The following is a 24283-nucleotide window of genomic DNA, read 5'->3' as shown; positions in this document are numbered from 1 at the left end:
TCAAGAGTTACATGAGGATACATACTCTAGTATCAACAATGCATGCAATGTATCAAATTTAGTTAAAATTTACGGTTAATGCATGCAATGCATCAAATTTAGTTAAAATTTACGGTTGTTTGCTAAAATATTAAACCATGATTAACCTCAGTCTCTTACCTAGAGTTCTTAGACCATCTCCAATAAAAGGAATTGGAGTTCTTAATATATGTAAATAATTGTGATTGTGGAATCCCATAAATAAGGATTCTTAAAGATTCTTAAAATTTTCTTTTAAGAACTTTTACCTATAGATTCCACAAAAATTGTGGACTCCATAAATACTTATACATATATAATATATACGTACATATAGATATATATATATATATATATCCCCTGTATATTAAAGGAGAAGCATTACAACATATTTTTGTAGCCACATGTCATAACCACAATCATTCTTAGAATCCTTAGAAAAATAGTTGGTCCATATAAATATATAATAAGCTTTTTATTAAAATAACCATAAATTAATCATAAATGTTCTTCATTGTTTCCTTAAATAAAAATCACAGAATTACCTAATGTGGCTAAAGTATATATGATAATTAATTATTTTGAATAATAAAGATTTGATAAAAATCAGTCTATTCTCTATCATTTTAATTCATTTTTAAAATAAATTAAACAACCACATTAACTATATAATAAAAATTTAGATTTTTTCGTATATGTTATATTTTGAATTTTAAAAAACGAATATAAATGACTAAAGTTGTTAAAAATCTCACACTAAAATTTTTGTGATCCATGGTTTAAAATTTATGTTATAACAAGATACAAATGATTACGAAATTACATAAGCAAGAAGTCTCATTTAATAAATATTATATATATGCATATTAATATTTTTTAAAATAAATTATATACCATATAAAATACATAAGTATTTTAATTTCGAATTTAATTTGAAATTTTTTGATAAACATTTTGAACAATTATTGACAACTTAATATTTAGATTTTAAACTTTGCATTGAATGTTTTTAAAATTATAAATTACTAAAACTATTAAACATCCCATAAATTTTTTTATTGTTATCATTAATTTAAAATTTTTGTTATAAAAAAAATACAAACGATCAAAAATAATATGAGTATATAATATTTTTAAATAGATGTCAATATTAAAAATATACTATATATCAATGTTAATATCATTTAAACTTAATTTTATAACATATAAAATAGAAAAAAGTGTTTGTCTGGATAAATAAATTTTATTTAAGTATTTGTATCAATTTAATTATATACGTAATAGTTACTAAATTTATAATTATTCAATATATATTTATTATTTCGTAATATGTAAAAAATATATAATACTTAAAAATAATTTATATATAACATTCATCCCGCGCAAGGCGCGGGTCTTAACCTAGTATATATATATATATATATATATATATATATATATAACACATATATTAAGAACCCCAATGAAAAGAATTTCCATTGGAGATGCTCTTAGATTCGGCTAATAGACGATTATTAGTTTTTCTTAGATTTTAACTAAGAAAAGTCAAGAACCGTTTCTTAGCCGAAAAGTATTCAATTTTTTTTATCAAATTATGAGTTAAACCCCGGACTAAGACCCATTTTACCGATTACATTTACATGTGTATTTTTATAAACTGCACATAGCCTAACAATAAAAAACAGGGACGGGCCTTCTTGTAATCCAAGTTTGTGAATGAGTTGAGTTCTAGACACACACAGACAAAAAGAGGTTCTATCTAAATCTAGATGTCCCCAAAATAGTGTAAAATTGTTCTATAGCAAATGTCTTCTAGATTTATTATGGTACGTGTTCGTAAACGGCCTCTGGATGCTGCAAGAGTCAGATCGTATAGGTAAACGCTAGAACATGCCAATCATTATATCCAAAACAACACATGCCCATCATCCAAATTTTAGCAAAGAAAAAACACATGCCCATCATCATCTTTTAAAAAAGCTAAACATCAATATCTCTCTTCCTTATTTATCTTTTTTTAAAAATTGTAATATAAAAATCGCTAAATCCCCGTCGTTATGTAACGGACTTAAATAAACCGCGTTCCCGCATATCCGCCCCACGCTCAAGCCACCAAGCCACAGAGGAGATTGATTTTGATCTCTCTATCTCAATATCGGAAACGCTGCCGGAGAAAACATCGTTTAGCGGCGGGACTAATCTTGCTGCGGACGGACCAGCTTCTTTTCCTTCTCCAGATCTCTAACCGATTCTCACCTCTTCCTGTGTCTCCGGTTCGTTTTCTCCACCTTCTTTTGGATCTCTTTCCTCAGCCATTGGCATGATATTCTGATTACGTTGATCGTCCATTTTCTCGAATCCATTGTGCATTGACGACAAATCGTTGTTAAGATCGATGCCACGATAGATCGAAACGTCGCCGTTTCCGAATTTAATAACCTCGTCTTGACAGATCAGTAAACATGGGCTTACGATTGATAAAAAAAAGCCTATACGTTACATTCAATCTGATTGGATCTTCTCCTCTCCTCCCAAAATTTGATTGGTTGTGCATTTGTGTGAATTTGCAGGTTTGGTTATACCAAAGCCATGGTTCTTGATGGGATTGTATCTTCACCATTAAGGAGACACCAGTCTCTGAAGAAGCAGTGGGAAGACTTGGGTAGCTGCTCCACCGTTGTCAACAGGCATCGATATCTCTTAACCGCTTTGGTTCTTTTGGCCGTCCTCTGCACTGTTTATCTTTACTTTGCTGTCACTTTGGGCGCTAGGTACTCCTCCACGTGTTATGGCTTGACCGGGAAAGAGAAGGCAATGTGTCAATTACAACACGTTCAAGCTATCTCCAAAGGCAAACTCAAATTCTTCTAGTGTGGCATGGAAGCTGATACCCCCACCTTATTCTTATTGATCTCCAACATTATTTTTTTTTAAATTGATCGTCCAATGTTATTTGTGTGTATTATTTTTATTACTGCATGGTGAACAACCAGAGATTTTTATAATCGAAGAGATGAGAGTATACATTTGCAGAGTTTTGGGGGCGGTGGTGATTCCATGAACACTCGGTATGGAATAAGTTAGTAATCCAAATACGTTCAGCACGAAGCCCGTCTAGCTCAGTTGGTAGAGCGCAAGGCTCTTAACCTTGTGGTCGTGGGTTCGAGCCCCACGGTGGGCGCATTGTTTTTACTTTTTTTTTTCCTTTATATTGGCTGGAATCAGGGGCTTGCTACAATTGCAATGGATGATGACTTCATGTTTTAAATGACAAAAAGTTTTGGTTCAAATTTGACCCAAAAAAAAAAAGATTTGGTTCAATTTGGGCAATTCGGATGCAAAAAAAACGCAAGGCTCTATATCAATTTAAACTGATGGGACAAGAACCAGACATTTGATCGTTGAATACGCAGACTTTTCACTAATAAAAGTCTGGACCTTTTTTTTAACAAAGTGTCAAACGTTTTACCGTTATTTGGCTTCTCATACGTGTACAAAGCTCAAACTAGTTTCAGACCAATCATCTATCTACTAATATATCGCAAACTCTCTCAAGGCTCTATATCACTTTTAGCTCTCTCAACCATTGGGTGTGGAGTTGACATGGATCAGGTTTCCCTTCTGCTATTGCCTTCTCTGATAGCGAATAAAACCAACCATTCCTCCATTTAAACTGCATAATAAAAAGACAAACTAGTTGAGACACAAGAGTCTGGTCCACTAGCACTTTAGAAAAAGAGATACATACTTCTTTAACAGCGGTTGGGAAATGAGCAACAGCGCGAGAATAAGCACATAGTCTCTCCACCATGTTGTCTTCAAACGTTAGTCCCTTTTCTGCAGCAGCAGCTGCTGCGAGTTCTTGGATGAGTCTGGACACCTGAACTTATAAATTAATTAGAAATTAGAAGTAAACAACGATTCTCTTAAATGCTAAAACAAGAACAGAGGAATGGAAGTTTTAGTACTTCGTCTCTGTATTCTTTCTCCACCATGCCAACACTTGCACCTGGATGACGAGCTCCAACAAGCATAAACGCACAAATCCATATGAGTTTCTCTAGCATTTGCTTCTGAAAAGCTTCTTTCTCAAGTACCTAACCAATGAAACACCGAGAAAAGAAGACGCACATTAGTTTTCTTGTTGTTGTAGAATAGGAAAAGGTTTGTTTCTTGTAAAACCTTGCAAGAGAGGCCACCAGATTGAAGTCTTGCAGCTACATCCGAAGCCCATTTGCCATAAGCAGCGGTTAAACCTTCTGGGTTAGTGTCAGTTATTCCATCCACAGGAGGCTCACCTAACTTCGACACAGCAAAATAAGCCAACACTTGGTCTATATCACCCAAACCTTTGCTCTCAAACCACGGCTCCATCATTCCATTTTGGAAAAACACCAAATCTGATTATTTACACATAACCGTTTACTATAAAGAACCACATAATCATAACATCTGAAAATTTGATTCACTTAGGAATCTTAAGAGTAGAGAGAAAGTTTCAACCTTTCCATCTAGACTGAGGGGTAGCTTGAAGAACAGCATCGAGATCATCGTTTCTAGTACAAACCAAAATGGGTCCTTCGAAATCAACCGGGACTGCTTCTCCTCTCTTCACCAACAAATCCTCGCCGTTACCCATTTCCTGCAACGCCCTTCCGACTCTTCCCCCACCCACGATCACAGCAGGAGCCACCTTTTTAGCAGAGGTGGCCATAGCCATTGGCACCGCGAGTCTTGCGCTTGGAGCTGATGGTTTAAGAGATTTAGAACGACGGAGAAGCAAGAAACGAGTCGAAACAGAGGAGATAGCAAACAGAGTGGTGGTGGCTTTAGCCATTGAAAGGATGATAATGGGCTTCGACGAAGTTGTGGCCTCTCATGGTTTTGGACTATTTCGGAAACAGTGATGGGTTATTAGCCACTCGATGATTTGAGGCTCAGACCACTATAGCTTATCGGCTTTGGTTGATTCGCGAAGCTGAAAACAACATGACATGCGGTTTGAGAAAACCAAAACGGCAAGTAGTTCGATGGTTTGAGTATTTTTAAAAAAACTCGGAGATGCTCAAAATCCGGTTTAACCAGTTCAGATACGACTACGTTCAATCCGGATATCGGTTCGGTTTCGGTTCGGTTTTTTTCGGTTTTCGGTATTTCGGTTAGTAAAATATAACTACCATTCTAAATCCATATTTACTTCGGTTCGGTTTATATGCTGTCGGTTTTCGGTTTATTCGGTTTTATACCAAAAACATAATTATTTTTTTTGAGATCATATTATATAAATTTTAGAGTCATATTGTCAACACCGTCATTTATTAAAAATATATTACATGTTCAAATAAATGAACAAAAAAGTAAAAATACTTCTATCATCAAATAAAATAATCAAATCTATAACTAAAATCAAAGCTTGAAATTTTGAAAATAAAAACATGAAACAAAACAGAAACATGAAAGAAAAGTTTTTCCACTCTTCCATATTTAGTGTTCATTAAAGTCATGCTTTTTCAATTGAAAAGTTTTCATTAATTATTGTACATCAAATTTATAATCTTCATATTAATTTAGTGAAGACTAAAATAAAGCAAAAAAATCAAAAAAGACTTAGAAAATAAGATGTCTGAATTGTGATGTATTGTTATTTAGTTATAGTTCAATTGTTTTACAAATTAAGGTTTTTTATTACTATAAAATTATGGTAACAATTATTAACATAAATTTAACTTATGTAACAAATAGATTTTCATGTATTGTTATAAAATAGATACATATTTACATGTTTCTACTTTTAATCGGTTTTGTTCGGTTTATTCGGTTTAATCGGTTATATACCAAACTATATCCAAATCCTACGGTTTTTATAAAATTATATCCATTCGGTTTATATAGTATATACCAAAACCAAACCATATTGTCTATTTCGGTTCGGTTCGGTTCGGTACGGTTCGGTTTTACCATATTGAACAGCCCTAGTTCTAGTCAAAGATATGAATAATTTTGGTTTACTAACTTTTAATCCAACAAAACCAAAGTTGTACCAAACCAAACTTTTTTATTTTTTTGATCAGTGTACCAAACCAAACCAAATGGTAATTAATCTGTTTATATTACTCGGTTTTTCAAACACGGTTCCCGCTAATAATCAAATCTCCCTCAACCCAATCATAAAATCTCAGTTTCCCGACAAAGGAAAACGACAAGGAAGAATCCCACTACTAGTAGTATTATTTAGTGACAGTTTGGGTCCATAGAAAATCGAGAAAAAGGCAAAATAAAACACATAACCTCTTCTTCTTGTTGTTGAGACAGAGAGTGTCTTTGGTTTCGTGCTCTCGCACAATCCCCGATGGTTTATTCAAATTCAAATGGAAAACATTGTGGAACTTTTTAAAACGTTACTCATTATCGCCAAATTCTCTTTCAGGTCAAACCTAACTCACCACCTTTTGTCAACACCTATCAACATCTTCAAAATTCGAAAAAAGATATAAATAAACTCTCTGCCCCCTCAGAAAGTTTTAAACTTGAAAGCAACCCAGAAGCCTAAACCATGGCTGGTTCGAGAAAAGAGAACGACGAAAATAAAGAAAACGTGGAGACAGTCTCACGCTCTGTTTCCGTTAAGAAAGGAGAGGACAAGGAGAATGTCTCCCCGGAAAACAGCTCTGCCTCTGTGGAAACTAAGAAGCAAGATCGAGCTTTGAAGTCTAAATCGATGAAGGGAGATTCTAAGTTTCCCAATGAGGTAACAAACTTCAAATCTTTCTCGACGGGTGGTCGAACAGCTCTGAAGCAGACATCGCTGCAAGTGTGTATGCAGCTGAACAGTGATGAGGTCGATAAGGGTATGAAAACTTGGACTAGTGTTGATTCTGAGCATTTGAAAGTCTGGGAATTTTCGGATTCCGAAGCTGCCCCTGCTTCCTCTTGGTCTACTTTGCCTAATAGGTAACAAAAAAAAAAAAAAAAGAACTCAGTTACTAAAATTCTTGTGCTTTTTTTTTTCTTGTCTTGAGCATGTGTATATATATACAACTTGTTGAACAGGGCTTTGCTGTGTAAGACGCTACCTTTGGATGTGGGTAGATGCACTTGTCTGATCGTCAAAGAACAATCACCAGAAGGGTTACGCGACGGTTCTGTATATTCACTTTATACACATGTAAGTGTTACATATATATCTGATCTAGTATGATACTGTTTGAGAATTGAGATGCAGAGATGTTAATGTTTCTGAAAGCTTACAAGTGTTGTGTTGGATGATGTGTTTCAGGAAGGTCGTGGAAGGAAAGACCGGAAGCTAGCAGTGGCTTACCACAGGCGGCGTAACGGGAAGTCTGTGTTTAGGATTGCACAGAATGTTAAGGGGTTATTGTGCAGTTCGGATGAAAGTTATGTTGGTTCTATGACGGCTAATCTCATGGGTTCTAAGTACTACATTTGGGATAAGGTCAGAAACTTGAGCTGAATGTATTGGTGTTGGTTCTGCTGAGTGGTCTGAAACTCTAGCTGAATCTTTCTGCTCTTTTGATTTCACTGTAGGGAGTTCGAATTGGATCTGTTGGTAAAATGGTGAAGCCGCTTCTCTCAGTTGTAATGTAAGCTTTGAGGATATACAAATGCTGTGTGTCTTTTGGTGAATTTGACTCTACCTTAGTTTTGGGTTTCTTTGCTTATTATGTCTGTGTTGGCTTCTGCAGCTTCACACCTACTATAACAACTTGGACAGGGAGCTACAGAAGAATGAGAGCTTTGCTACCAAAGCAGCAGCCAGTACAGAAGACTAACAGTAAGCAGGTAAAGGCTTAATCTTGAAGCTTCTCTCTATAAATCTTTCATTCCTAAAACATAAAAGAATATGTTCATAGGTCCAACAAGCTAGTAAACTACCGCTTGATTGGCTTGAGAATAAGGATCAAGTTCAGGAGCTATGCTCAAGGATACCACATTACAACAAAGTAAGTCTCATGGGGATTCATCATTGATTTTCTGAAGCTTGAATTCACTCAGTCTTTCCTTTGCATTAGATCTCCAAGCAAAACGAGTTGGACTTCAGAGACAGAGGAAGAACAAGTCTAAAAATACAAAGCTCGGTGAAAAACTTTCAGCTCACACTCACGGTACATTTCCACAACTCTTCTGAGCTTTAATCAAAAACACACACAATCTCCAAAATTTTAAACATTCTGTGTTATTTAAAAACAGGAGAATTCAAGGCAGACGATTCTTCAGATGGGAAGAGTAGACAAAGCAAAGTATGTAATTGACTTCAGGTAATTGCTACTAAACATAAAACATACTTTAAGCTTAGGATTAATAAGGCTTTGGTTCAACTGTCTATATAACATGTTGTTTTATCTGTTTGCAGGTATCCATTCTCAGGCTACCAAGCATTCTGCATCTGCTTAGCTTCCATTGATTCCAAGCTTTGTTGTACTGTTTGATCATTAGAACTTGGAGAAGAGTTCAATCTCTGAACATCCCTCCAACTATCATATCATAATGTATCCCTTACTATTCTGCATTATCAATTCCTCTATCTCACTGCCTATCAAAATCCCAAAACGAAAACGAATCTTTGAAAGTGTTAAAAAAGATTCAAACTTTATTATATAAGATTGTCACAAAAGAAAGAATAATACTAAAAACAAAACTTATCAAATCCATTTTTTTTGTTTAGCAATCATTCAACTCGCTGTAGAAATCAGGCGTGAGGAAAGAATCTAAACCACCGAAGATGACGTCATCATCTTCCACCTTCCCCGAGTCTTGACACCCGAAATACGTCTGTATATCGTCCGGGAAGCTCCGGCGAGACGGAGCGATCTCCGGCGGCGTCGATGGTCCGACCACCTCCTCTGCGTTCGAGCAAGGCGAGGACTTTAGGAACTTCGTTTTCCGGTCATCGTTTTCGTCGGAGGAGGATTGGCTCTGCGACGGTGCCGACTCGTGGTCGGGGTTTATAAACGGGCTGGGATCGGAATGCGGGATGTTCGCGGCGTCGATAGGGCTCTCCGGCGCCGGCAGTTTGAGATAACGGTTTATGTCGAAGTTGGTAACGGCGTTAAGTCCACGGTACTCGATTGCTGCCACGTCATAGGCAATGGCCGCTTCTTCTTGTGTAGCTACAAGAGGGTAAAATATCATAATCAAAATATTAAGGACTTATGCATAATTTAAGGAACTTTAGTTGTCCCAAAAAAGAAGATTTACTACTGGTTATTAGTTGTTACATTTTACCAATACGTAAAGGTAAAAACTATGCTACAAGCCTACAACTACAAGTCAATAGAAATGTACTTTTCCGTTGATTTTTTTTTCCTTAAAAACTAGTAGATGTACTTTTCCCCTTGATGGGGCAATATGGGAAACATAATCATAAATAGTGGAATTAATTTGGCCAGTTAAATTGGATGAGCGACTTAGAGTTTAAACCATACAATAAATATATATAATGTCAACATAAGAAAAAAAACTATATAATAAATTAAAGGCTTGACTAAGTGGTTGGGTTTGGTGATCTATTTCCCAACCAACTCGAGATCTGATTACGTGCATGCAAATCGATATAGCAACTCCCTCTTAAAAGATTTATAAGTAGAAAAGTTAAGCTACTATGAAAATAAAAACACACATAGTATGTGTGTAGTTCTTTTCTTTAGCATATATATATATATATATATATCACCGTCAAATTTTATAACTTACTACGATCAAGATGCATATATCATAACTAGTCTAGTCTTATTAAGGTTACCATAAGTTCCGAGGTATAGATACTTATTGCCAAACACTCTTCCTATTCGAGCTTCCCATCTCCCATTATGGTGATGCCTGCAAGTCCATAACAGTTACCTTATCAACATTTTTAGTTATACTACTATTACTATATATACTGAGGTTGTTATTTGTTCTTATTATCCTAAGCAAAAATATATAGGATATTGAAGAGTCTCGGTTTACTTTGCAACGCCTCTGTATTTTGACACACCACGTGAAAACCCACTACTTTTCCTGTTAAAAATGTAATGACAAAATATTACTATTAATCAACTCTTGGTTTGTTAACAGACAAAGATGATTAGCTAATCACCAGTCACAAAATATAATAAGTTATTTAATTATCACCTTCTTAAAGATCCAATATACTCTTCCTTCGACTGGCTATCCATTTCTTTGAGGTCTTCTTCATAATTACACAGCTATAAATCACACACAAAAATCAATAGTTATAAAACACTCAAAATGAAATTAATAATTTGTAAACATGCTTCCTCGTTTGTATTCTATTTGTAAAAGAAAACAAGTAGGCGAAAAAGATTGTGAAGTAAACAAAGATCATGTGAACAGTTAACTTAGGTTCCGAGAAAAATTACAGGGAAGTTCAAGACTGTGTCTCGTCCCCAATATTTCAATGCTGCTAAGTCGTAGGCACGTGCTGCTGCATCTTCCTCGTCATATGCACCTGTGCAACACCATATATTAATATATGTTTTATATAACTTTTTTTTTTGAACTTAAATGTTTTATATAACTTGCTTTAATTTTTCATTAGTAAATATTTAAACTTGTGAACGGTAAATGTGAATAGAATAAAAGATGGATGCCATCAAATTAGAATCATTATTCGTTCGTTGTGTCACTCTCAGTAGATGTAATGTGAACTTTTTCTTTTTGATTTGCCAACATATCCACTTTCTAAAGAACTGAGAAAATACATATTTTCATTTTTAATATGCTATTATATCCTTTTTTTTGTCACTGATATGCTATTATATCCTTTATAAAGTGTTGGCTACCAATCCGGGAGTGCAAAAAGAAAACGCCATATGAAAAATGACCAAAACAAACTCACCTAAATATACTGCACGTGATGAGTCGGCCAATATTCCGGTCAGTATCGTCAGAGAAAAAAAAACACATTAACAACTAAAATAAAAACAAATTAATTTCATAAAGATAGTAATTACTTTCATTCAAATCAAAAACAGTAACGACGAGCTAATTCCTCCGGATTAATCGGAGTAAACATATCAAAACGTCGTTTCTTTATTTCATCAAATACATACGAGTGCTATGTGTACGTATAGACTACTGACCTTGTCTTCCTTTCTTGCTTTGAGTCTCGTTCCAACTATTCTTATCCCACAAATGCGCTTCGTACCTTCCAGTCCATCTATGCCTAATGCAAAATGTATATGTAAACAATTAAGGAAAAAAAAACGTTTTAAAACGGTGACTTTTTGAGTGTGTTGCCTTCTCCCACAAACCTGGTGACTCCTCTATACATAGAGCTGCGTTGTGGAGGAGCGTCTCGCGGTTGCGATTGGCGTTTTCGTTTAGTTTTAACGACTACCGATGATGCTGATGACTCATCTGTGGTTTTATCCTCAACGGAAGTCTTCTTGTTCCGCCGTGAGATCTCTTTCATTACCGGAGAGTCTTGGAGTTGGACGGAGATATGCATAAACAAGAAGTAGAAGTAGAGGGAACAATAAAGAGAAGAAAATGATGAAATGGTTTTCTTTCTAAGGAGACTATAAAGGGAAATGGTTGAGTATTTAAATTAATAATTTCTGTTTATTTTTTAAAAAACATTTTTATAGTTTATTTCTTTAAAATGTCTTCTTTTCTACGGCTCTCTTTGTACTTATGCAATTAGATTTCTCTCATTAAATAAAAATCAAAAACCATTTGTATCTGATTTGATTAGCATCAGTTTTCAATACAAAAACAAATCTTCCGTTGATTAAATCTTTAATTCAGGAGAAATAAGGAACGGACACGTGGATATTTAGACACGCTTGGCCAAGAATCGTGGAGAAAATAGACAATCAAAACCGGAGCTTCGTAATTTCTCAGCTTCTTGGTTGATCTACTTCTTTGTTTGGTCGGGCCGCCATGAAAGATACACACTTCTATAATGTTAATGATCAAACCTCCTAGTATAATTATGTCATTTATATTGGATTATATTTGATGTCCTTCAAACAATTTTTAGCAATATGTGTCAATTCAGGGGGGAATCCAGACAAATTTTCTAATGGGTGCATAATGTCGATAAACCATATTATATACACACGTATTTGTAAAAATATGAAAATGGGTGCATAGAACTTCCAATTATAAAAAGTATTTGAGTGTAATCATTCTCAAATGAACTAATTTACTTATAATTTATATGTATAACATAAGAATTATTAAAATTTTATGGGTGCACTTGCATCCACCACAAGCTTCAATGTAGATTCGCCCGTGTCATTGGGTCTCTTATTCATCTAAAACACACATTTTACGAAGTAACAATGTTACAGTTTGAGAATCAACGAAGAAGATGACATTGATGTAACAAACTTTCTTATTTCTGATAAACGTAAACAAAGTACATGGTGAAGTTTATATAGTAGTATTCGGTTTACATTGTAACTATACCGAATAACTAAACCACATTAAACCAACATGTATTTAATCCTTATACTCTAATAAACAATAATAATCAAATCATAATTGTTGTTCAAAGTAAAAACAATAATAATCATATAACCATGGAAAGCCTCCAAGGCTCCACCACCAAATTTCCAATGACAAAACATACTTTATATTAACAAAATTACAAACCATGCAAAAATTCTACATGCTATATGTATTCGTCTCTTGTCTTATAGTTCCTTCTTTTGCATAAATCATCATCGTTTTTAACATCGGACATGTATGGATAAAAATCACCATGTAGTAATTTATATTGTTAGTAAAGCTACAATTAAATGTGTGTACCTGCCCCCGGCTGCTCCTTGATGGGACGGGAAGGAAATGTCAACAATTATGGTAAAAATAGTCTTCAAGAGGACTATCTGAAATGAGCCATGTGATACATTGCGTGTTAACTAATGCAATTAGTTAGCGACTTAAAAGATACACCACACTTAACAAATATAATTACTAGTACTAAAAAAGTTTGACGAGATACACCATGCTAGTTAAATCATGAATACATGTTTTAAATAAGATAAAGACTGGTCTCGTATCATAATTACGTTCAAGTATAAAAAGTGAAACCTCCATATTACATTGTTCTTATTTAGATCGTGATCGTTACTAACTATTATCAGTTTTACATTGAGCTGACGACGTTTCGGACCCTAAAAATTTATATATTTTTTTTGGTTTGGCTAAGAAAATATCATGTGATGATATATGTTTTTGGTTTGGCTAAGAAAATATCAAATGATGTAAGTTCTCTTATATCAGTCAATACATGCCATCATTTAACAGTCAGACCGTTTACTGATATGATATTTTTTTGTCTACAAACTTCAAACCAATCAAAATGTTAACAGTCTTGTCATGTCTATTAAAAAGAAAGAGAGAAAATGACAAAAAAAAAAAAAAAAAGAAAGAGAGAAGGATGAGGGCGAGATATAAATGAGAAATGCAAGTAAATGGTAACCACACCACCCTTTTCGGGTATGCCATCTTTTTACGGCGTTTTACCATATGTTTCAGACACGGAGCTCACGCACTTTCGCAGCATTGAACACATTCATGTGAGAGTGAGGCCCAAATGAGACCATTTCAGCCAATAACCGCTCGCCACGACATCCGACAGAGTTTGTCCATGATCTCTGCAGTGTACAGTCAACACTGTGCGTTGGTATCAAGTACAATACTTTATTTACTCTGTTGCAAATTTAGATAAAAAAAATAACGGAATCTATAGATTCTATGTACATCCATCCGCTCTGTTTTTTTTTTTTTGTAGTGACAGAGAACTGATCTATGTCTTGGATCTACTGATTACACTGAATGACGATTACTGTTGTTTGATTTGTATAAATGTTATGATGTGTCTTTTTAAGAAATTATTATTTTATTATCTTCTAACTCATATCAGTGAAATTAACCCATAAATAATGTCCATTAACATAAAAACAAGGCAACTTTTAACTCCTTGTCGGTTTTTAAAATAAAAAAAAAACGACAAGGCATCTGGTACGCTGATTATATTATAGGCATCAACTAAATTGAGCCTAGCCCAATCCATAAGACTTTCAATGAGCCTGCGTCCATTGTCAGTAATCTGAATGGTTTTGGAGAAGATTGGTTTTTTGATATGTGCCTGATGATCCTGACTTCCTTAAGAGTGAAAAGAATTGCAAGAAAGCAAAGACAATGATTTATAATTTTGCAATTATGAAACACTTGCTTGATTCTATGTGGAAGATAATATATAACCTCTGTTCAAGCTCACAAAAATCTTGTCCTATTGTTTGTTGCCTCTCAATCTAGCTAGTAATCAAGTCAAAACAAAAAGAAATTCGTTTTGGGTACCGTCAATCCATTCTAGGCTACTTTCAAACTCTTGTGTTTCCTGAGAAACAAGATCAAACACAAGGAGACAATTTGTCCAACAATGTAGCCTCCTATAGCTCCATAACACACACATATTGGCCATTCCTATTTAGAATAATAATAATATAACGATTAGTTAGTTATACATAAACATCTACTCAACCACCATGACCAAGAACAAGAACTAATATGTTGCACGTATAAATTTGGGATAGTAAAATATTACCTGCCATGGCCTTTCCCAGTCAAGCGGCATAGGCCAAGCTCCAAACCATCCTCCAATAATTGCTCCATATGCTGGAACAAGGATCATATACTCTATATTTCCACTAGGTCTATAAGAAACAACAAAATACGGATTAAATACATAAAATTTGTGTGATCTGCCATATAAGGAAGAAAATAAATAACTTACTTCACGGAAGCGAATACACGATGCCAATCTGTCAATGATGCACCAAATACTACAGTTGCTGGTACAAACTATAAAGTTCAAAAATAACTAGAGACAATCAAAGGTTTGTCCCAAACTGCAGACACATGCGCAGTATCAACATCATTACATCTTTTTAAGTGATATGAGCTGCAGCAGGAGGCAGCTTACCGTGAAAACAGACATAAGAAAGGACCAGTGAATTGTTTTTGGTAGATATCTGCATGAGATGAGAGGTAAATGCTCATGTCAGCATTAGAAAATCCTGCAATCTCCATGTAGAGTTAGAGAAAAAAATCTTGGTGAAACATACTGCGCTCCAATAGGTGCACCCAAAGCAACTGCTCCCAAAGCATTCATAAGAGCCCCTATTAATCAAACAAGAAATTCCTTAGAGAACTGACATTCAATGGAATCCGTCCTACTTGAGTTTTGATTAACTGGGTAAGCTATTACATAGTTGCTAACTCGAAGAGCTGGGGAGATTACTTACATCACACAATAATCAACTTAAATTTTACAAGTGAAGCCATTGGTTGTTTCTATTATACGTACCAACGATAATAAGTTGAAAAGCAACAAACACAAACCTGAAATAAGTCCTAAGATGCTTCGCCCAACAGCCTTACAACACTGGAAAGCAAATTTAAAGAAAACATTAATAGAGAGTTAAAGCACAAGAAACCAAACGCATTGTGCCTTCCCTATGCAAAGCAAAACACTTCTTCAGCTTCTCTAATTTCAAAGTGCAACACCTTAACAAAAAGAAACTATTTTTACTAAAACTGCATGGTTTAACCGATTCCATGGCATAGAGCAAAAGAGTAAGTAAAACGAGAAAAGATAGCTTCTTTAAACCTTTCAGCTTCACTGAAACATTATTAAAAAAAAATAACACTCACCGAACATTCCGTTGGGGCTTTCCGTAGAAAGCTGTAGACGATCACCACAACCGGAAACTCAATACTCTGGAAATTTAACATCAAAACAAGGCTATATTAACTAAAAAAAAATCAACAATTGAGCATTAATATCAAAATAATTGGAGTACAGTACCCAGAGGAGAAACAGAGTTCGAGATGGATCAGAGACGAGATCGACTGAAAATTTGTATCGAGCCACCCAGAATCCGACGGCCAGAAACAATCCAGTCATCAAGTAAACAGAAAACGCACCCAGCGCTGATATCGAACCATTGCTAGATACCCCAATGGAGGTTTCCAGCTTCTTCTGCTTAGCTTCTTTCATGGCTTTTCCTTCTCTCTCGTCTTCCGGATCCGAACGAGCGAAGAAGACGGAGAAAAAACTATTGGGCCTTTATATTTACATATGGGCTTAAATATTAAACCCATAATAGGCCTTTATGGCCCGAAAGGTTGTTTAAAGGAAACATTTACCCCCGGCGAATCCAGAAGTCTCTGGTACTTGTTTGAGATTTCGCCATCTTTCTACATCATCCCCGTGGCTTGTTACTTCCACGAGCTCTCTCTCGAAATGTCGTCTCTCACCCGTCCAATGCCTATATATATCTGCTTCCATCGATTCAAATTCCTCATCAATAAGCAGAGAAGCAAACAACAACAGCTCAAAGAAATCGAAAAAACCTAATCTTCGCAATCAACAATGGCGACTAAATCGGATAAAGCTATCGGCATCGATCTCGGCACCACGTACAGCTGCGTCGGAGTGTGGATCAACGACCGCGTGGAGATCATCCCCAACGACCAAGGCAACCGCACGACTCCTTCCTACGTCGCCTTCACCGACACGGAGCGGTTGATCGGCGACGCGGCGAAGAATCAAGTCGCGCTGAACCCTCACAACACCGTCTTCGACGCGAAGCGTCTCATCGGGAGGAGATTCACCGATCCGTCTGTTCAGAGCGATATGCGGCACTGGCCGTTCAAGGTTGTCTCCGGTCCTGGGGACAAGCCGATGATCGTGGTCTCGTACAAGAACGAAGAGAAGCAGTTCTCTCCCGAGGAGATATCTTCGATGGTGTTGGTTAAGATGAAGGAAGTCGCAGAGTCCTTTTTGGGTCACACTGTTGAAAACGCTGTCGTTACGGTCCCTGCTTACTTTAATGACTCTCAGAGACAGGCCACGAAGGACGCGGGTTCGATCTCCGGGCTTAATGTTTTGAGGATTATTAACGAGCCCACTGCTGCAGCTATTGCTTACGGGTTAGACAAGAAAGGGACTAAGACTGGTGAGAGGAACGTTTTGATTTTCGATCTTGGAGGTGGAACGTTTGATGTTTCGTTGTTGACGATTGAAGAAGGTGTGTTCGAGGTGAAAGCTACGGCTGGTGATACTCACCTCGGTGGTGAGGACTTTGATAACAGGCTTGTGAACCATTTCGTGGCGGAGTTCAAGAGGAAGCATAAGAAGGATGTTAGTGGGAACGCGAGGGCGTTGAGGAGGTTGAGAACGGCTTGTGAGAGAGCGAAGAGAACGCTTTCCTCTACTGCTCAGACGACTATAGAGATTGATTCTTTGCACGAGGGTGTTGATTTCTACGCGACGATATCGCGTGCGAGGTTTGAGGAGATGAACATGGATCTCTTCAGGAAATGTATGGATCCTGTGGAGAAAGTTTTGAGAGATGCTAAGCTTGACAAGAGCCGTGTCCATGAGGTGGTTCTTGTGGGAGGATCCACGAGGATTCCTAAGATTCAGCAGCTTCTGCAAGACTTTTTTAATGGGAAGGAGCTTTGTAAAAGCATTAACCCTGATGAAGCTGTTGCTTATGGAGCTGCGGTTCAGGCGGCGATTCTGACTGGTGAAGGAAGCGACAAGGTGCAAGATCTTCTCCTTCTTGACGTGGCGCCGCTGAGCCTCGGAATCGAGACGGCTGGTGGAGTGATGACTGTGTTGATCCCGAGGAACACGACGGTTCCTTGTAAGAAGGAGCAAGTGTTCTCTACCTATGCGGACAATCAGCCTGGTGTTCTGATCCAAGTCTATGAAGGAGAGCGTGCGAGGACTAAAGACAACAACCTTCTTGGAACCTTTGAGCTTAAAGGCATTCCTCCTGCGCCGCGTGGAGTCCCTCAGATCAATGTTTGTTTTGATATCGACGCCAATGGGATCTTGAACGTGTCGGCCGAGGATAAAACGGCGGGTGTGAAGAACCAGATCACGATCACGAACGACAAAGGGAGGTTGAGCAAAGAGGAGATAGAGAAGATGGTGCAAGATGCTGAGAAGTACAAGGCGGAGGATGAGCAGGTGAAGAAGAGAGTGGAGGCCAAGAACTCGCTGGAGAACTATGCGTACAACATGAGAAACACGGTCAGGGATGAGAAACTGGCGCAGAAGCTGGATCAAGAAGGTAAGCAGAAGATTGAGAAGGCGATTGATGAGACAATTGAGTGGATTGAAGGAAACCAGCTGGCGGAAGTTGATGAGTTTGAGTTCAAGTTGAAAGAGCTGGAGGGTATCTGTAACCCAATCATCTCCAAGATGTATCAGGCTGGTGCTGGTGCCGGATATCCCGATGGTGGTATGCCCGCAAGCGGTGGCTCCGGTGGTGCTGGAGGTCCGAAGATAGAAGAGGTTGATTAAAGCAGTGGAAAACAAAGAGTGTGTGCCGTTGGAAAGTCTTTATTTGTATCGTGTGTCTTAAGTATCTGAGAGTGCCTGTATTGCTATTGAAACTATTGAGAGTACTCTAGTTGTATGCTTTACCCAATTTCAGTTTTTTATTGTTGTTTCAATCCCTTTTATATTATTTGAGGAGCATTAATTTAAACTAACCTTGACTTCATGTGTTATTAACCAAATTGCCATTTCTTAGGTGTCAACACTAGAATCATTCTCACACCCTTTAATTAAATACCCTCTCCTCATTAGACTAATTACATATATTGCCATTATTCATTACAATATAACTTAACATAATATATTATATGACTCCTATCTAAATAACTGATAACTCATTTGATCATTCATTACCCATTTCTCACGCAGCCTCCTTCGTATTAATAAAAAATACTTTTATTATTGATTTTTGTAGTCACTTTATGTTTCTATATCCATGAAGTAGATACAAATATATTACTAAAAGTAGTATAACACAGGTTTTAGTTCAAGAAATATTTCTCATCTATCTTGAGACGCCTATCATCTTTATAATATAAATACAAATAAAAATCGAATATAGCTCGAAACGCCTATCATCTTTGAGAATATAAAAATCTCAAGTACAAATCTGTTTTTGTATAAGTAAGAAGGTTCGTCTCACTTAAATGATATCAACTATAAAGCAATTTTAATATCTTCAAAATGTAGAAGGAGCTATATAACTGCTTGATCTATATGGTTTGTATTAATTTTCTTATTTCAGAAGTCTTTATTGTCCAATGGTCATATGTTATTTTTTTATATCAACCTCACATATATAAACTCATTATAGGTATAGTTATATTGAATATATAAAAAAATGTCTTAAGCTATAGCCTTAACCGGTTAGCTACGTATGTTATTATGTTGAATTTGAAAAATTTATTAGTCCGCTTGGACAAATTAAATTAGATATCAATTCAAAATTTTCATTGATTGTCTTTTTAAGTGATTAAGTATTTATCGATAATTACGGTTGTATATAAAGAAAGTTAGATTATTCTGATTGGACAAATTAAATTACATATCAATTCCTAATTTTAATTGATTGATTTTTTATAATCATTAATCATTCATCTGCAATTACGGTTGTATATAAAGAAAGTTAGATTTAAAACTGAGTTACGGCTTTACACCTTCAATCTACTTCAAAAACTAATATTTTTAAATCTACTTCAATTACACCTAACCAATTACACAAGTTTTTTTGGGAAAAAAAGTACATTATATAAATCTGCATAATTTTATTCAATATTTTATTATATCTAATATTTGTGACTATTTTTTTTATTTTATAATATCTATAGATTAAAGTAATAATCTCTTTTAATCACTCATGCCGCGCAGGGCGCAGATTATTAAGTTAAAGACCAACTTTGAATTGTTAACTACGTCAAATTTAGAATGGAAAGTGATTGTCACTGATTGATTTTTACATTTAATTTGATTGACCAGCACCATATTAATTTCCTATAATACAACAATCAAATAGTGTACGATAAGGAACAAATGAAGTAATATATTCAGATTTTGATTTGAAATAGAAAATTTGATTATGACAATTAATGATAGCGAGTATACCCTAGACCTAGACGCCTTGCATATATAAATACTAGGCTTTATATCTACATCTCCTCACCATTCTCTCCTTCTCAAAACATCTATACCACTACGATCTAGCATTCACAACAGTCATGGAATTGTTTAACCATCAATTTCTAATTTATTTTTGTTTTCTTATATTTTGTTTCTGAAGGGTTTTATTAGTTTATTGCTTATGTTTCATTTTATTTCTATTTAATAATTTATTTATATTAGTATTTGCTTACTCTTATTATTTATTAATTCGCTTCCACGACCTATAATTCAATTAAACAAACAAAAATACAAGTTAAAGAAAAACGAAGATTAAATGGTTAGTGAATGGTTAGTGAAACGCATAATTTTCTTTAAAGTTTTTAAAATATGTAGTATTTCTTTCTATGATTTCTACCTTTATAATAACTATTAATTAAAAGTGATAAAATTTTTAGATCTACTCACTCCGCGCAGAGCGCGGGTTATCACCTAGTTAGTAAATAAAGTGATTCTTCCTGTCAAAACTTTTCAGCTGCAGTTGCAGACCTCCAAAAAGTTTGTCTCGAAACTTCCTTGCAACACAACTCTTTCAGACATTAAAAAAAAAAAAACTCTTTTAAGACATGATCATCCATCAAGCTACACACATACACTTTAAAAAAATATAGGTTGATATCTGTGAATCGTCTTTGCGTGCAGTCACTGTTTTGTCCTGTTAAAGCAAATCTGATCTTTGGAGTGTCAGAAAGAAACGTATCTTAAATCCATCACTAGTCATATTACAAAACATGTTCTGTCTTGGACCCACCTACGTGCATATATACACACTTTTAGCTTCAGAACAGTCACTTCAAATCCACCAAATCTCAAATAGCAAATGGAGAGAACATTTCTCGCATTGTTAATCCTCCTCTTCCTCTGCTTCTCCATCTCATCAGATTCCACGGAGCTCAGGCCATCAGCAAGCTTACTCGACCAAAAACAAGTCCATGGTGCTCTGTTTTAAGCATCTATTGTATCTCTTTAAGTTTATAGCCAAAATGTTAAAAGTATTATCCTTCGTATATGGCAGGGGCTACAGTTAAAGACATAAAAGGAGAGGAAAAAGAAGACAAGAGCATATACATCTTCAGGGCAGGGAAAGGAGCTCATGGTCATGGGTTTAAAGGTGGAAGAGGTGGAGGCCGGAAAGCATCTCCCAAACGTAACGCTGCCATGGACCACCGGCCACCGTTGTTCTTCTCGGCCGTCTCCATTCTTTTCACAGGCTTTATAATGCTCTCATTAGGTCCATTCGACATGTTGATAAGATGACTATGTTGTGTGCCTAAATGTTTCAACTTGAGAGTTAACATGTGTTACTCAGAAAACTTCAAATTTTATTATACCTTATACGGAACTTAAGTACTATTGTATTATGAACATCGCATAAACTTTCTCGAGCTACGGAGATTACTAGACAAACTCTGAAAATTGGCATAGCATAATACTTAACATTTTACCAAAAAAAATTAAAAAAAACTTTCTCGAGCTAGCTTTAAACCGACAGCCACAATGACTGGTGGAGATAATCGGGTCGGGTTATCAAAGAATCGGGTCAAAAATCTGAAACGGGTCGCCGAATATTTGTTTGTAGATTCTCTACTGCTGACGTCATCTCTGCCTCTTTCTGTCTTTTTCAGATCGCACGTTGTGTGAAATCTCAAACAATTTTGATCAATCAGTTTGGTGTCGTACTCTCTCTTACTTTAATAATTGAACCTTATTAATGACAACAAACATTAGTCACATTACAGTGGATTATTATAATTGGAAGATAGAGATAACCGGTAAATTAGAGTCCAAACCAGAGTAAATTAGTTAAAGTCGGTCGGTTAGGAGTCAGGTTAACCCACATGAGGTCACTACTTGGCGACTAAACGAAAAGCTATTTGCGTGTTACTCGTATCCATCGCTCGTTTTGTTTCTTCCTTCTTCTTCTTCTCTTCTTCTTCATCCATATAATAATTTACAGCAAAACAATATCCATTACGTGTTTACTTGGGAACTCCCGAGAAGCCTCCACCGAGATCTGTTCGGTCTGTCTGGTTCTAGGGTTTTCCCTTCGACGAGTCTCTCTATTTGATTGGATTCACTGTGATGAAACCAATCTCCGTAGCAGAGGTAAAGATTCTTCTGATATATCTGGTTCTGGTTAGGATTCTCTTCGCTTAGTACGCTTCTACATGATTTGTTTGGTTGATTTCAAATCTGCAGCAGTTCGATCCTGTTGCTGGTGTTTTGTCTCCACAAGACGGCGAGTTCCCCCAAGTTTCCAGCTTTCTTGTCTGAATCTGAGATTAGTTCAGTAACATCTGCCTTGGATAGAGTTAACAACAACGACGAGATCAACTTTTTTATTTAATTTAAAAACTGGTATATTTTTTGAGTTATTTTTATTCTTTTGATGCTTGCACTGTTTCTAGTCACTAGACATTTTAATGATCTATGTTAATATTTTTGCATTTTCAGTGTCTGATTCTTTGCTACAATGTCTGAACTAAAAGAGCGCCTGCTTCCACCAAGACCTGCATCAGCTTTGAATCTCAGAGACGCTGCTGCTGCGTCTCGCTCTTCTGCTTCCGGAAGAACTTCTCTTCTCGGAGTTGACGTCTTGGGTCTTAAGAAGCGTGGACAAGGCCTGCGTTCTTGGATCCGTGTTGATACTTCTGGGAACACTCAGGTCATGGAGGTCGACAAGTTCACTATGATGCGTAGATGTGACTTGCCCGCTCGTGATCTTCGCCTTCTTGATCCTTTGTTCGTCTACCCCTCAACTATCCTCGGCCGAGAGAAGGCTATTGTTGTGAACTTGGAGCAGATCCGGTGTATTATCACCGCAGATGAAGTTCTGCTCCTGAACTCTCTTGACAACTATGTCCTGAGGTATGTTGTCGAGTTGCAGCAGAGGCTAAAGACTAGTGGTGTAGGTGAGGTTTGGCAGCAGGATAATGGGCAGTTGAGTAGGAGGAGGAGGAGCTTTGATAATAGTTTTGAGAACTCGTCTCCTGATTATTTGCCTTTCGAGTTTAGAGCTCTTGAAATCGCCCTCGAAGCTGCTTGTACCTTTCTCGATTCTCAGGTTAGTAGTTTAATGCTGGCTGAGCTTAGATTTAACTTGTAGTTGATTGTATTTTGGTAATTCTCTATAGGCTTCAGAGTTGGAGATTGAGGCATACCCTTTACTAGACGAGCTTACCTCAAAGATCAGTACACTAAACTTGGAACGTGTACGTAGACTAAAGAGCAGACTTGTAGCACTTACAAGAAGAGTCCAGAAAGTTAGGGATGAGATCGAGCAGCTGATGGATGATGATGGAGATATGGCGGAAATGTATCTCACTGAGAAGAAGAAGAGGATGGAAGGATCTTTGTACGGCGACCACCAGTCCTTGCTCGGTTACAGATCAAATGATGGCTTATCTGTTTCCGCACCTGTCTCTCCTGTTTCTTCTCCACCTGATTCACGTAGTAGACTCGATAGAAGCGTGAGTATTGCTAGGAGCAGACATGACAGTGCAAGGAGTTCAGAAGGCGTGACAGAGAATATAGAAGAGCTGGAGATGTTGCTGGAAGCTTACTTTGTCGTCATTGATAGTACTCTAAACAAATTGACATCGGTAATTTGGTGTCCTCCCTGTTTCAATTTTTCAAAAATCTTTCATCGTTGGACAGCTTTAACCGTGTGTGTCCCCCTCACTTTACAGTTGAAGGAGTACATTGATGATACTGAAGATTTCATTAACATTCAACTGGTAATACCTCAAGATTCAATCTCTTTATATCAACCACAGCTGAATGGTTAATCCAGATTGAGAAACCTCAGGAGTCTTTTGATGTTTTGGCAGGATAATGTGAGGAATCAGCTGATCCAGTTCGAGTTGCTTCTGACGACTGCAACATTCGTTGTAGCCATATTTGGGGTGGTAGCAGGGATATTTGGAATGAACTTTGAGATAGATTTCTTCACTCAGCCAGGTGCATTCAGATGGGTACTTATAATTACAGGAATCTGCGGCTTTGTCATATTTTCGGCGTTTGTCTGGTTCTTCAAGTATAGAAGACTCATGCCTCTATGAGAAGGAGGGAGGACATGATGAATATGCTTGCCCCCCAGTTATTATGTTGCTTATTACATCATTACATGACTGTTGATTTGTTTCCTTTGCACAATTAAACATTGCCAATGCAAATGTGATAAAATCTTTTGTCATTTATTTTTTTTTTTTTTTTTTTTGA

At 36.4% G+C, this 24283-nt stretch overlaps 8 protein-coding genes and 1 non-coding gene across 12 annotated transcripts; 6 read left to right on the top strand and 3 right to left on the bottom strand.

The window, feature by feature from the left end:
- Positions 1-2588: 2588 nt before the first annotated feature.
- BNAA06G10790D lies at positions 2589-3044 on the top strand. Its single transcript, XM_013786223.3, has one exon. It carries the CDS (start codon positions 2608-2610, stop codon positions 2887-2889), a length of 282 nt encoding a protein of 93 aa, XP_013641677.1. The 5' UTR covers positions 2589-2607; the 3' UTR covers positions 2890-3044.
- An 82-nt stretch (positions 3045-3126) lies between these two features.
- Positions 3127-3199, top strand: TRNAK-CUU. Its single transcript has one exon. It is a non-coding gene; the product is annotated as a tRNA-Lys (tRNA).
- Positions 3200-3354: 155 nt separating this feature from the next.
- On the bottom strand, positions 3355-4945 carry BNAA06G10780D. The gene is made up of 5 exons (XM_013786222.3): positions 4522-4945; positions 4201-4418; positions 3987-4115; positions 3767-3898; positions 3355-3691 (listed from the first exon to the last, which is right to left on the bottom strand). Exons 1-5 carry the CDS (start codon positions 4853-4855, stop codon positions 3578-3580), a joined length of 927 nt encoding a protein of 308 aa, XP_013641676.1. The 5' UTR covers positions 4856-4945; the 3' UTR covers positions 3355-3577.
- A 1282-nt stretch (positions 4946-6227) lies between these two features.
- Positions 6228-8572, top strand: LOC106346791 (tubby-like protein 8). Its single transcript, XM_013786224.3, has 9 exons — positions 6228-6969; positions 7069-7183; positions 7295-7471; positions 7564-7619; positions 7722-7818; positions 7890-7979; positions 8049-8141; positions 8227-8294; positions 8390-8572. Exons 1-9 carry the CDS (start codon positions 6572-6574, stop codon positions 8463-8465), a joined length of 1170 nt encoding a protein of 389 aa, XP_013641678.1. The 5' UTR covers positions 6228-6571; the 3' UTR covers positions 8466-8572.
- A 34-nt stretch (positions 8573-8606) lies between these two features.
- LOC106346792 (AP2-like ethylene-responsive transcription factor At1g16060) lies at positions 8607-11570 on the bottom strand. The gene is made up of 8 exons (XM_013786225.3): positions 11292-11570; positions 11121-11203; positions 10877-10885; positions 10398-10486; positions 10150-10223; positions 9985-10035; positions 9779-9855; positions 8607-9146 (listed from the first exon to the last, which is right to left on the bottom strand). Exons 1-8 carry the CDS (start codon positions 11486-11488, stop codon positions 8698-8700), a joined length of 1029 nt encoding a protein of 342 aa, XP_013641679.1. The 5' UTR covers positions 11489-11570; the 3' UTR covers positions 8607-8697.
- A 1676-nt stretch (positions 11571-13246) lies between these two features.
- Positions 13247-16074, bottom strand: LOC106346794 (phosphatidylinositol-glycan biosynthesis class F protein). Of its 3 annotated transcripts, XR_002652540.2 has the most exons (9): positions 15860-16074; positions 15706-15771; positions 15394-15436; positions 15117-15171; positions 14975-15023; positions 14786-14853; positions 14597-14705; positions 14254-14475; positions 13247-14154 (listed from the first exon to the last, which is right to left on the bottom strand). XR_002652540.2 is itself a non-coding variant. In XM_048782372.1 (8 exons), exons 1-8 carry the CDS (start codon positions 16049-16051, stop codon positions 14038-14040), a joined length of 699 nt encoding a protein of 232 aa, XP_048638329.1. In that variant the 5' UTR covers positions 16052-16074; the 3' UTR covers positions 13247-14037. The 3 variants fall into 3 exon arrangements, 2 of the variants coding, with proteins under 2 accessions (XP_048638329.1, XP_013641681.1); XM_048782372.1 differs by lacking the exon at positions 14254-14475; XM_013786227.3 differs by lacking the exon at positions 13247-14154 and having other exon boundaries at positions 14172-14475.
- Positions 16075-16388: 314 nt separating this feature from the next.
- On the top strand, positions 16389-18561 carry LOC106346793 (heat shock 70 kDa protein 5-like). The gene has a single exon (XM_013786226.3). It carries the CDS (start codon positions 16427-16429, stop codon positions 18368-18370), a length of 1944 nt encoding a protein of 647 aa, XP_013641680.1. The 5' UTR covers positions 16389-16426; the 3' UTR covers positions 18371-18561.
- A 717-nt stretch (positions 18562-19278) lies between these two features.
- BNAA06G10720D lies at positions 19279-21423 on the top strand. Its single transcript, XM_013791175.3, has 2 exons — positions 19279-20997; positions 21078-21423. The coding sequence occupies exons 1-2, from the start codon at positions 20883-20885 to the stop codon at positions 21317-21319; spliced, it is 357 nt and encodes a 118-aa protein (XP_013646629.1). The 5' UTR covers positions 19279-20882; the 3' UTR covers positions 21320-21423.
- Positions 21424-21908: 485 nt separating this feature from the next.
- On the top strand, positions 21909-24261 carry LOC106346795 (magnesium transporter MRS2-1-like). Of its 2 annotated transcripts, none has more exons than XM_013786228.3 (6): positions 21909-22168; positions 22262-22420; positions 22517-23126; positions 23197-23664; positions 23752-23799; positions 23893-24261. In XM_013786228.3, the coding sequence occupies exons 3-6, from the start codon at positions 22536-22538 to the stop codon at positions 24121-24123; spliced, it is 1338 nt and encodes a 445-aa protein (XP_013641682.1). In that variant the 5' UTR covers positions 21909-22168; positions 22262-22420; positions 22517-22535; the 3' UTR covers positions 24124-24261. The 2 variants fall into 2 exon arrangements, with proteins under 2 accessions (XP_013641682.1, XP_013641683.1); XM_013786229.3 differs by having other exon boundaries at positions 21910-22168; positions 22265-22420.
- The last annotated feature ends 22 nt before the right edge of the window (positions 24262-24283 follow it).

This window comes from Brassica napus, chromosome A6, assembly GCF_020379485.1.
Source record: "Brassica napus cultivar Da-Ae chromosome A6, Da-Ae, whole genome shotgun sequence".
Classification (NCBI taxonomy): domain Eukaryota; kingdom Viridiplantae; phylum Streptophyta; class Magnoliopsida; order Brassicales; family Brassicaceae; genus Brassica; species Brassica napus.
This window is presented reverse-complemented; position numbering and strand designations above follow the sequence as displayed.

Coding starts and splice junctions, on each gene's coding strand:
- LOC106346791 (XM_013786224.3), top strand. CDS start 6,572: ATGGCTGGTTCGAGAAAAGAGAACGACGAAAATAAAGAAAACGTGGAG. Junction 7,980..8,048: donor GGATACCACATTACAACAAA/GTAAGTCTCATG, acceptor CCTTTGCATTAG/ATCTCCAAGCAAAACGAGTT. Junction 8,142..8,226: donor ACTTTCAGCTCACACTCACG/GTACATTTCCAC, acceptor ATTTAAAAACAG/GAGAATTCAAGGCAGACGAT.
- BNAA06G10720D (XM_013791175.3), top strand. CDS start 20,883: ATGGAGAGAACATTTCTCGCATTGTTAATCCTCCTCTTCCTCTGCTTC. Junction 20,998..21,077: donor CGACCAAAAACAAGTCCATG/GTGCTCTGTTTT, acceptor CGTATATGGCAG/GGGCTACAGTTAAAGACATA.
- LOC106346794 (XM_048782372.1), bottom strand. CDS start 16,051: ATGAAAGAAGCTAAGCAGAAGAAGCTGGAAACCTCCATTGGGGTATCT. Junction 15,024..15,116: donor GGTGCACCTATTGGAGCGCA/GTATGTTTCACC, acceptor CATCTCATGCAG/ATATCTACCAAAAACAATTC. Junction 14,854..14,974: donor TTCTTATGTCTGTTTTCACG/GTAAGCTGCCTC, acceptor TGAACTTTATAG/TTTGTACCAGCAACTGTAGT.
- BNAA06G10790D (XM_013786223.3), top strand. CDS start 2,608: ATGGTTCTTGATGGGATTGTATCTTCACCATTAAGGAGACACCAGTCT.
- LOC106346793 (XM_013786226.3), top strand. CDS start 16,427: ATGGCGACTAAATCGGATAAAGCTATCGGCATCGATCTCGGCACCACG.
- BNAA06G10780D (XM_013786222.3), bottom strand. CDS start 4,855: ATGGCTAAAGCCACCACCACTCTGTTTGCTATCTCCTCTGTTTCGACT. Junction 4,419..4,521: donor CCCTCAGTCTAGATGGAAAG/GTTGAAACTTTC, acceptor GTAAATAATCAG/ATTTGGTGTTTTTCCAAAAT. Junction 3,899..3,986: donor AGAAAGAATACAGAGACGAA/GTACTAAAACTT, acceptor TTATAAGTTCAG/GTGTCCAGACTCATCCAAGA.
- LOC106346792 (XM_013786225.3), bottom strand. CDS start 11,488: ATGCATATCTCCGTCCAACTCCAAGACTCTCCGGTAATGAAAGAGATC. Junction 10,224..10,397: donor ACACAGTCTTGAACTTCCCT/GTAATTTTTCTC, acceptor TGTGATTTATAG/CTGTGTAATTATGAAGAAGA. Junction 10,036..10,149: donor TATATTGGATCTTTAAGAAG/GTGATAATTAAA, acceptor CATTTTTAACAG/GAAAAGTAGTGGGTTTTCAC.
- LOC106346795 (XM_013786228.3), top strand. CDS start 22,536: ATGTCTGAACTAAAAGAGCGCCTGCTTCCACCAAGACCTGCATCAGCT. Junction 23,665..23,751: donor CTCTAAACAAATTGACATCG/GTAATTTGGTGT, acceptor CTCACTTTACAG/TTGAAGGAGTACATTGATGA. Junction 23,800..23,892: donor ATTTCATTAACATTCAACTG/GTAATACCTCAA, acceptor ATGTTTTGGCAG/GATAATGTGAGGAATCAGCT.